The sequence below is a fragment of the Haematobia irritans genome, chromosome 1 (genome assembly GCF_050003625.1).
Source record: "Haematobia irritans isolate KBUSLIRL chromosome 1, ASM5000362v1, whole genome shotgun sequence".
Lineage (NCBI taxonomy): Eukaryota > Metazoa > Arthropoda > Insecta > Diptera > Muscidae > Haematobia > Haematobia irritans.
The window spans coordinates 241,179,108-241,190,319 of record NC_134397.1 but is presented as its reverse complement, the minus strand read 5'-3'; the positions used below and the strand labels follow the sequence as shown (position 1 = coordinate 241,190,319).

Genomic DNA, 11,212 nt, shown 5'->3' with positions numbered 1-11,212 from the left:
TTGGAAGAAAGACGTGCGTCCTGGGCCGTTGGCTTAGACGTTCGCACAGATACGATTGGGAACGTGCAATTCGTTTGGATTCCCCTCCACTGGAGTGATTTCTGGCTATACGGGCCCTTCGGCTTGGCGATGATATATTACGAGATCGATGGTTGCCTGGATACTCGTCCATATGAATAAGAGTGTGATGGTTGCGTTGACACACGACACATGTATTTCTCGACGGACACCAGCTTCGAGTGTGAGATGTACATAGGCAGTTATAGCAAAATCCTTTTGCTCTTATTATCTCCCTTCGCTCAGACACGGTGAGTCGTTGGAACGTAGGACAATGTTTTAGGAAGTGTCTCCCTTGACAGATACGACACTTCGGTAGGCTTCGTGCACGGCTGAAAAGGTAAAGTTTATTTGATGTGTGAACAGAATGTTACAATCACTACTATTACGCATTGGGAAGGATGCACAATTTAACAAGAGGGCGAGTGATTACCCCGTTTCGTGTTCGTACTTCCGCAACACGAACTCTAGAATCCTTGCCATAGAATACTTTTACAACTCTTCCAAGACACCATTCGGTGGGTGGAAGGTTGTCCTCTTTAACAATTACAAATTCTTCCCCCTTCAAATCCCTCTGGGTCGATTTCCACTTATATCTTCTTTGTAGTTCGGAAACATATTCATTTTTCCATCGCCTTGCGAATATGATTTGCAATGATTTTAGCTTCTGCCATCGATTCATCAAAGAAAGATTTTCAGAGTACTCCTCAGGAATTGCCATCAATGGTGCTCCTCGGAGCAAATGGCCAGGTGTCAGTGCAATTAAGTCCGATGGGTTCTCACTGATGGGCGACAATGGCCTGGAATTCAATACACTTTCTATGCGAACCAGCAACGTAGAGAATTCTTCAAAGGTAAATTTTGTATTCCCTGCAACTTTCCTTAAATGGGACTTCATGCTCTTGACAGCTGCTTCCCACAACCCTCCCATGTGTGGTGCATGAGGAGGAATAAAGTGCCAAGAGAAACCATGCATCCCATACTTTTCGATTACAGACTTTTCGCTACACGTTAGAAAATTCTTATACTCTTCCTTTAAAGCTCTATTAGCACCTACGAAATTCGTCCCATTATCCGAGAAAACCTTTTTAGGGAATCCCCTGCGTCCCACAAACCGATTAAATGTTGCAAGAAATGCCTCAGAAGTTAGCTCAGAACAAGCTTCTAAGTGAACTGCTCTGGTAGACAGACAAACAAATATTGTCGCGTAGCCTCTTTGAAGCCTGGCGTTTCGAAGCCTCGAAGTTTTTATTTCAAACGGCCCCGCAAAGTCTATTCCCGTATGAGTGAATGGTAGCGAAAAAGTGCATCTCTCAGGAGGGAGAGCCGCCATTATCTGGTTTCGAATCCTATTTTTGTAAATGGCGCAAATTTTACAGCTATGGATACATTTCCGGATGGCATTCTTTAAACGAATGACATAGAACTCCTGTCGGATTGCTCGCAGCATCGTTTGATGCTCTGCATGAAGAAGTATCTTGTGGGTATATTCAATGAAAAGTTTACAAAACCGAGAATTTTCTGGCACAATGATAGGAAATCGTTCATTATAGCTCATATCAGAATTTGCTAAACGTCCGTTGACTCGGAGCAATTTGTTTTCATCTATGAAAGGATTCAGAGTTATCAGCCTGCTTTTTGAGTGTATGCCTTGATGTGATGCAAGAGCTTTATATTCATCAGGAAAATGAGAAATTTGAGCAATATGTATTAAGCGAAACTTGACGAATTGTATTTCCTGTGCTGTTATATATAGTTTCTGCAATTCTACGGAATGTTTCTTTTGGCATTTTCTAATGAATCGAAACATATAACATACAACACGAAATGCACGATCGATTGAAGAAAATCTTTCCAAGATATCTTCCAATTCGATTTGAACATGAAACGTTTTAACTTTCTTTTCTAGAGAGACTTCCTTTCGAGGAGGCTGATCGGGCCAAAATTCTGGGGGTCGAACTAACCAGTGCGGACCTCTCCACCAAAGTGAACTTCCCTTTAATTCCAATGGAGAACAACCTCGAGTTCCCAAATCTGCCGGGTTTTCGTGTGTTGGCACATGCCGCCAATTGGCGTTACCTACGTTATCCAGTATCTCCGAAACTTTATTTGCCACAAAGGTCTTCCAATGAAAAGGGGGTTTCTCCAGCCATGACAGTGTTATTGTAGAATCTGACCACAGATTGATTTTAGAACCATTCAAATTTAAATGTTGGCAAATCGCTTTCAATAACCTGGACAATAAAGCTGCGCCGCACAACTCCAACCTAGGCAGACTAATAGTTTTCAGTGGCGCAACTTTACTCTTTGAAACTAACAAGTGGCAGGAAGTAATATTGTGGGCGGATCTTGAAAGAACGTATACACACGCGCAATATGCTTTCTCCGATGCATCACAGAAACCATGAAGTTCAAGCTTACTATCGGGAGAGTAATTAATCCAACGAGGAATGTGAATTTTTTCAATATCAGAGAAATTGGCAATAAACGAATTCCATTTTTCAAGTGAAAGTGGTTTTACTTCTTGGTCCCAATCTGTGCCATCCATCCACAGTTGTTGCATGAGAATTTTCGCTAAAACTATGATAGGCGACAGCCAGCCAGCAGGGTCAAATAACTTGGCCACAATCGATAAAATTTTCCGTTTTGTAATTGGAGAACAAGGAATAGAAATATTGGAAATTTTGTAAAAAAATTGGTCAGTTACAGCATTCCATCGTATTCCCAACGTTTTGGTATCGCTAGTCTCTTCAAATTTTAAGAACTCCTCATCCAAGAGATCCTCTGAGGGCAAGTCTTGAAGTATAGACGAATGATTTGCTGTTAACTTTTTTAAAGGGAAACCAGCAGTACTCAATAAATCGATTAGTTCCCGAAGATATGACTGTGCTTCCTGTATAGTATGTCCACCAGAAAGGATATCATCTACGTAGATTTGATTTTTAAGAATGGAAGCAGCAACGGGATGAGTGGCTTTCCCGTCTTCACTCAACTGTAGCAGAGTCCTTATTGCCAGATATGGGGCACAATTTACCCCAAACGTAACAGTCTTCAAGTAGAAATCCTGGATTGGTTCGGTTCGAAATTCACGAAACAGTATTTTTTGAAACGGCCTATCAATTTCATGAACGTAGATTTGTCGATACATCTTCTCGATATCTCCATTAAATACAAATTTAAAGAATCTCCATCTTAGAATGACATTTATCAAGTCGTTTTGAAGTGTTGGGCCAGTATGGAGAATATCATTTAACGAGATACCGGTGGACGTTTTCTTAGAAGCGTTGAAAACTACTCTTACTTTGGTTGAAGAGCTCTCCGGCCGAATCACCGCATGATGTGGTAAATAGAATGAACGATAACAACAATCTTCAACAATTTCATTTGGTGGAGCCCACTCCATATGGTCGAGTGTAAGATATTCAGACAAAACTCTCGAATACTCAGCCCCAAGCTCTGGAGACTTTTCCAAAGTCTTTTCCATCCGTAGAAACTGACCCATAGCAGCAGGACGTGAAGATCCGAGTGCAAAGTCGGGAGGAAGAAGCTGTCGAAATGGCAACCTGACCATATATCGGCCATTGGGCATACGTTTCGTGGTGTTTTGGAAAAAATTTTCACACCAGGAATCATTTTCAGACTGCGGTTTCGATTTTGGGACTTCTTCTAACTCCCAAAATTTCCGTATGTCGTCATTTATCGAGTCATCATATGCTACAAATGATGAGAATGTAGTTATATTTCGAGGTCTCGGTGGACCACTTATTAGCCATCCAAATTCAGACTCTTGCGCCAAAAGACTGCCGAAAACGTTTCTCTGAATCCCAACCTTTATTATCGAAGGGAAAACATCGCTGCCCAATAGCATATCTATTGGACCAGGTCGGAAAAAATGTGGATCGGCTAAATCGATTTCATTAAACCCTGACCAATTAGTAAGCTGAGTGGGGGCAGAAGGCATCAAATTTTTCAAGTTCGAAACAACCAAGGCCGAAGTACGAATTTTGAAATTTGATTTGCGCGATTTCAGTGTGATGTAGCACATCCTTGATGAATTTTCCAGAATTGTCCCTCCGAGTCCTGAAATCCTCGTGAAGGATTTTGTTGTCGGAATTGAAAATTTATTTACGATTCTATTCGATATAAAGGACTCTTGAGAACCCTGGTCTATGAAAATTCTAACCGTGAATAAAGTTCCCAAATGTTCTAGCTCAGCTAAAGCTGTGGGCAAAACTGTTCCTTCACCAGAATCGGCGAAATGGGATTGAACATTGTACGTGGTACTATGGGGGGGTTCATCCGAAGTTGCTGCATGCTCATCGGATTGAGCGTCAACATGGAAAGAGCCTGCCTGATATGATTGGTTTCCTTGTGAACCTGCGGCTCTCTGGTACGCGGTTCTTGAATTTCCACTACGATTTCCAGTATTATTACTATCAGGATGCAACGTGGAATGATGTTTTTGCTGACACTTCTGGCACACATATTCACTCTGGCAATCTTGGATCAAATGTCCGTATGAAAGGCAATTTTCACATATGTTATTGGTTGACACGAAATTTTGTTTTCGACTAAGGGGCCAAGATTTGAATTTGGGGCAGAATCTTAAGGCATGATTTTTCTTACAAGCCTTACAGGGACGAAAATTGCTCTCATTGGCGGCATAAAAGTTCTGCGATTTGTTACTGGACGGCTGAGAATTGGAAGGTTTCCGCATGTCAGAAAGCGATTCAATCATATTTAATCTTTTCGAAATAAACTCATCTAATTGGGACCAACTGGGCATCTGCTTGTGATCGATAATTGAGTTTTCCCATGCACTCAAAGTCTCGTCTGGCAACTTAGAAGAAACCCAAAAAACAAGAAACGGATCCCAGGATATAACAGAAATATTGTACGTTTTCAATACCGAAAGAGCGTTATTAATAGTATACTGTAGGTTTCTTAGACTTTTCCCTCTTTCTGAATTTACACTATCCATCTCAAAAATCCTACGTAATTGATGATTTATGAGAATACGCTGATTCTCGTATCTCTGCTTCAAGGCATCCCACGCTAATATAAAATTGTCGTCCGTTAAGGCGAATTGCTTTACAATTTGATTTGCCTCCCCACGAGTTTTTCCCCTCAAATGGAAAAGCTTTTGGGCGGGAGACAATTTTGGGTGATTTACATAAATGGCCGTAAACATATCCCGAAAGCTCGGCCATTTATCATATCCACCGGAAAACATTTCCGTATCGCATGGTGGAACTTTAAGAGAACCTCCGGTATCTTCCACAATCTTCACATTTTCGACTTTTGTTTGAACAGTGGACCTATCCATTTTCACCTGCTCAATTTCCATTAAGTCCAATATTGAAGCCTTGCATGTCTTGTATGACTTCAATGTGTCCGAAAACTTTCCACTCATCAATTCCTGAATATCCTTTGTAATCTGAGGATCTGAGGATGTCATATTAGTTTCATAAATTAGGACGAATTGACGCCACCGGCGCTCCAAATCATCAAGTTCCACTTTCAAACGCGATAATGTATGTGTGGAAATGTCGACTTTTTCAAAATCCGCACAATACGTAACCACTTCGTCCGAAAAAAACGTAAACTTTTGGGAAGTCATGTCGTCTTACTTAAAAAAAGAGAATGGATGGAACAAAACAGAAAACCTGTATCGACTGAAACACTTTATTCCCAATACTATTGAATATATCTTCCAATCCAATCAGTCTTTTGGTATAAAAAATTCGTGCGTATTAAATATCCAGAATGTGAGCCTGTGTTAAGTAGAACCCGACTGAAAGTTCAAGCAAAACAAAAAAATATGAATTTACAAGTTAAACGCAAGTTCGAAATTATTTCACAGCTTTTCAGGATACGTATCTTCGACTTTTTTCAGCAAAAGACTATGGACAATTCCAACCTCAAGAAGGCGTCTCATGCCCAGATATGAAAATGTACGAAACAGATTCAATAAATCAAGCACTCTACCGTCAAGCCAGTGTAAGTGAGTCTCAGCAAATATCCACTAAATCATGCACGCCGAAATGACAAAATAAGTAGACATTACCCAACAAATTAAAATCAATGCAATAGACATACTTAATATTTCCACTTTTTTTATTGTAAACGTATTTAACACCATGAGAAATTTATAACGTGTGAAAGTTTTGAAAATATAAATTTCTCTAAACCATTAGTTAATTTAAGTAACGTGTTCAAATCCATCAAGGTAGACGAAAGTTTATCCTTTTTTTTTAATGAAGATAAGATAAAGTTAAACCGGCTATAGTGCCCCCTTTTCAGAGTGCAGATATTCAGAATTTAATAAAACGAACACAATAGAAACTCAATCGAAAAACGCAATGTAGTTTCTTCCTTCTTTAAATACTTGGGTGAATCAGTAGGAGAATCCATGCAATGATTTGAAAACGTTGCTATTATTTTACGCTGAAAGATAACTCGCTCTCATTTCACCAACAGCAGTGTTACCATTTGCCTACTTAAGAAAACTGTTGTCCCGATAAAGATACTTTTCCCTTTTTCAAAACTTAACTTCATTTATCACACTGCTTTAAGTGATCAATGAATAAAATGAACAAAACAAAAAAAAAAAAAAAATAACATATAACACAACATAGCAATTTCTCAGAAAATGTCGATCACACGATGAATTAAGTCCTTCGTTCTTGAAGGTGCGTATTAATATGTATAAACTCCAACAAAGTCGGAATTCTCTTATGATGTGGCACAAAGTATGATGTAGTGTAGATTCCGGGAGTACTTTTCTCTTTCGAATCGGGTAACCTTGCAAACTAATATGATCGCTCCCGACAATGTGAATCAATATCACTGCAGCGATTTCCCAGAAAATTTGGCGTCCCTAAATTAGGGCCTCTTACCATTTCCTGGGACACGAAGGAAAAAATGTGTATAACTCTCCTTCTAACTAGATCGGAGTGGATAAACAATGGTAAATGAAGATAATTATCTCCATTCCGTATTAAACGCAAACTTTTCTTCTAAATATTTATGACGAAACTATAGCCAATAAATAAAGATTATCAACGTGGTAGACTGATGACACAAATCTCCGTGAGTATTAGCATGTATATAACATCAAATATTTTTATCTGATATCGACTAATGTTTAATTAAATTTATTTCAGTGTTCGAAATATATATGATATGAAAATTTGGGATGGCAACAATGAATATAAAAAGACTCACTCTTATAACTGCTGTAATCGATCCGCCAAATTGCCTAGGCCTCATGTAATCATGTAAACTAGCATATGACATAATTCTCGCTATGAATCCATGTGACATTAACTTTCCGCAATAGCCAAATTATTGTCACCACAATTCACTACCAGCTTAATCTTCCACATTATATTCATACAGAAAAAAAATTTTAGTGACTTGAAGAATAATTCTTCTTCCAACTTTGTCGTGTATTTAGATAGTTTTCTCTTGCACTGTTTCTGTCACTTCACTGATATAATTTAATCTTCATAATTATCGACCGTAACAACCTTTTCATAAGCACTTTCCACAATGCATGCACATATATCTCTTTCTTGTTTCTCACTAAATTATCTTTTCTTTCCATACATTAATCAGACCGTTCTGTTTCAACATACACCTCAACTCGAATATTCTTCTTCTTCATCCAAATTTTGACAGACCAATCTCAGTAATCACCACTGGCAGTGCAAATTTTCAAGAATGTATGCGTAATAGTGACCCAAAGGTGAAAAGAGAATATCTGAACATTAAGAGAGACGTGGTGAGTATTACTCCAAGAGTAACCACTGTGAGTTTGTTGTAGCGATTCCCTGTCCTGAATTACAGGCGCTCTACTCACTCAATGTTAAGTGAGTTTATAGTTATTAATCAACGTGAGTGTCTCTAATGTTAATTTATTAATTTACCACATTTTTTCGTAACTGAGAACACTGTTGGGCCTATATACATCAAAAGAGTCATGTAAAAAGAAACAGGTAAATTTCGCCGAAGATCTGTCTTCACCCTCTTTCTTTCCTAGAGATTGCGAACAAAACTGCCTACTTGGCGAACACGTGAGAGCCCTTATGTCACCAAAATGAATCAGGTGTAAAAAGGAAATAAAAATGTAAGGTTGTACTGTGACTTTTATGACGTATAGTCTGAATTTACTTCAATATTACTCGAAAAACGATGCTCGTGAAGCATAAAGTCCACTCGATATGTTGGTCAAGAGATTGCGAACAGCTTTTGTGGAAAGGTCTCTTTTAGGAGTAGTGTAAACTGTAGATCTTGTGTCCGAGAGGTGAAGATGGGACATTAAAGCAACCACTTCTCTAGCCGTAACATTAACTACACATCCACCTACATATATGCCCAAATATTTTCTGAGGTATAGTCGTAATCGCCTTTGCTGCCAACATTTGCCGTATACATAGCACCTCAATTTATTCGTTCACACATCAATTAAACTTTACATACCTGCTTTCCATAATTTTTCGTAAGATGTCACTGGGAAGTTTCAATATAAGATGAATATTACTGGACGTGATCCTTTGCAAATATTTCGTTCTTTCTGGTTTCTTTAGAAGGTTCGATGGACCATGTACACTTCTCGGAGATGTATTCTAGCTTCGAATGGACTGTATAATGTGAAGATGATTCACTCCCAGAAGTGTAAACGAGAAAATCCCAGAAGTGACAAATATGGAAATAAAACAGATCGAATCTTCAATTTTGATGCAGGTTTTATTTGGGTTGGTGCTGCTTACCGCTCTAGTGCTAATACACAAGTAATTCTCTTAAACCAAACCATTTAGGATCTAACCAATTTCAATATGTAGTTTTAAAAAATTGTAGTTTTAGGTTGAAATAGGACAAAGATATTTGTTCTTCAAAAAAGCTTTTGTTAACTATATAGAGTTACCATATGGTTGAGAACTTCAATATGAGATGATCTTATACAACTACGTTACAACTAGCTAATATTTAAATAATTCATTAATTAATAAATTCAGAATATTCAGAAAATTCAATGACAGCAAGAAAAGAAAACAATGATTGTTGAACTGGATTCAACACCCTTCTTTAAGTTAAAATGAACTCATTGTGAAGAAAGTTGAACTTCGTATAGCGCCAAAGACATTTTTATTTGTTTGAACGATGTGATTTTCGTAGAAATTAGGAATAATGCATTCCATATATTAGTTAACATTTTCCTATATTTATATACCACTATACTACAGAATGAAAAAATTTAACTAATTTTAATTCATATATGGAATGATTTTATTGAAATTTTTTCATTCGTTTCGACAAATCTTACACATTTGTGGTAAAACGTTTACTTCATAATTAGAACTGCTTACCTTCGTTTTTAAATACAATTTTATTTATTTCTATAAGCTATTTTATCTTCAATAAAAGACATGTTTTATTAATATATTGAATATATTTATTAAGAATCAACAGCATCGAATCTCTTTGAAATATTAGTTTATTATTCCACTATTTCCAATTTCCGTGTGATATTATCAACTTTAAAACGCACTTTTTCTTCTTCTTGTACTTTTCAATTTTAATAAGTTGCTGCCTAACGATTTTGTCCTCCTTTTACAATGTCAATACCTACAAATATAAAAAATCATAAAACATTTTTGTTGCAAAAGGTTAGCGTCACTGAATATTACCTGATAATTGAAGATTCCAAAATGAAGACAAATGAAAGGGTTGTTATTCTGCTGGTGTTTTCTTTCTTTATACACCATCACGAACATTGATAGATTTATTTTCAAAAAACGAACATTTTTCTCACTAATTTAAAATAATAATTATTTTATATATTTTATTTGTTACTTATTATATTATTTTACCATATTATTTTTTAACAATCTCTCCGTATACCACAACAACGCGATTCCAACTAAAAAAACAACCCACGCGCAAATATATCGATTACACCCACGCGCAAACACATCGATTTCGATGACAGGTATCGATTACAGGTAGACAATAGAAATTTAGGAAAATTTCCTATATTCTAACAAGTGTGTTTCCTTAAGTTTTGAAAGGATTGCATACTTCTTAGTACGAATGAACTAAAATATTTTTCTATGCCAAGTGTTGTTCGTATGTATGAAAAACTTTCTATTATAAAGGAAGTCGCAATTATCATTTTATAAGAAATTTTACTAATTTTGAGGAAACTTGGTTTTAGTTCGGTTTTTGTTTATTTTTACGAATGCTTTGTTATCGGTGAATAAAATTTTCTTTTTCAGTAGTAAATTCTTATACCCAGCGAAGAAAATAGTATGAGTAAAATTCCATGCCTTATTCTAGTTAATGAACTATTCCTAACTGATTAAAGTTTAGGATTTTTTTACTGAAACGAGTAAATTTTATTATTTTTTACAAAAATTTACCTTAATGGAAATAAAATGGATAAACTATATTGATGAAAATTTTTTCCTTTAGTTTCAAAGGCACTTTTTTCTGGGTGTACGTATTTTCCGAATTTTATTTGACATTTTTCTATTTCAGACTTACTCAATTTGAACCGTGGAGAGATACACAATCCAACAACGTCTTAAATGGTTCCAAGAAATGGCAACATTGGATGATCAATTTTCGAAGAAAATCATCTTCAGTGATGAGGCACATTTTCACCTCAGTGGATTCGTCAATAAACAGAATTGCCGCATTTGGGCGAATGAGAATCCAAGATTGATTGTCGAAAAACCAATGCACCCACAAAGAGTGACTGTTTGGTGCGGTTTATGGGCTGGCGGCATCATCGGGCCTCATCCAAAATGAGGCCGGTCAGGCAGTTACTGTGAATGGTGTTCGCTATCGTGAGATGATAACGAACTTTTTATGGCCCGAATTGGAAGATATGGATGTGGACGATATGTGGTTTCAGCAGGACGGTGCCACTTGCCACACAGCTAACGAAACAATGGCTCTTTTGCGCAACAAATTCAATGGCCGTGTTATCTCACGTAATGACGATGTCAATTGGCCGACAAGATCACGTGATTTGACACCGTTGGACTTTTTTCTTTGGGGTTATTTTAAAGAAAAGGTGTACGTCGATAAGCCAGGATAAATTCATGAGCTAAAGGATGAGATAATTCGGCACATTAACGGCCTAGAA

The 11,212-nt window shown here is 37.1% G+C and overlaps 1 protein-coding gene across 1 annotated transcript; it reads right to left on the bottom strand.

Moving 5' to 3' along the window:
- Window positions 1-442: 442 nt before the first annotated feature.
- On the bottom strand, window positions 443-5,677 carry LOC142235571 (uncharacterized). The gene has a single exon (XM_075306834.1). The coding sequence runs from the start codon at window positions 5,675-5,677 to the stop codon at window positions 443-445; it is 5,235 nt and encodes a 1,744-aa protein (XP_075162949.1).
- Between the last annotated feature and the right edge of the window lie 5,535 nt (window positions 5,678-11,212).

Coding starts and splice junctions, on each gene's coding strand:
- LOC142235571 (XM_075306834.1), bottom strand. CDS start 5,677: ATGACTTCCCAAAAGTTTACGTTTTTTTCGGACGAAGTGGTTACGTAT.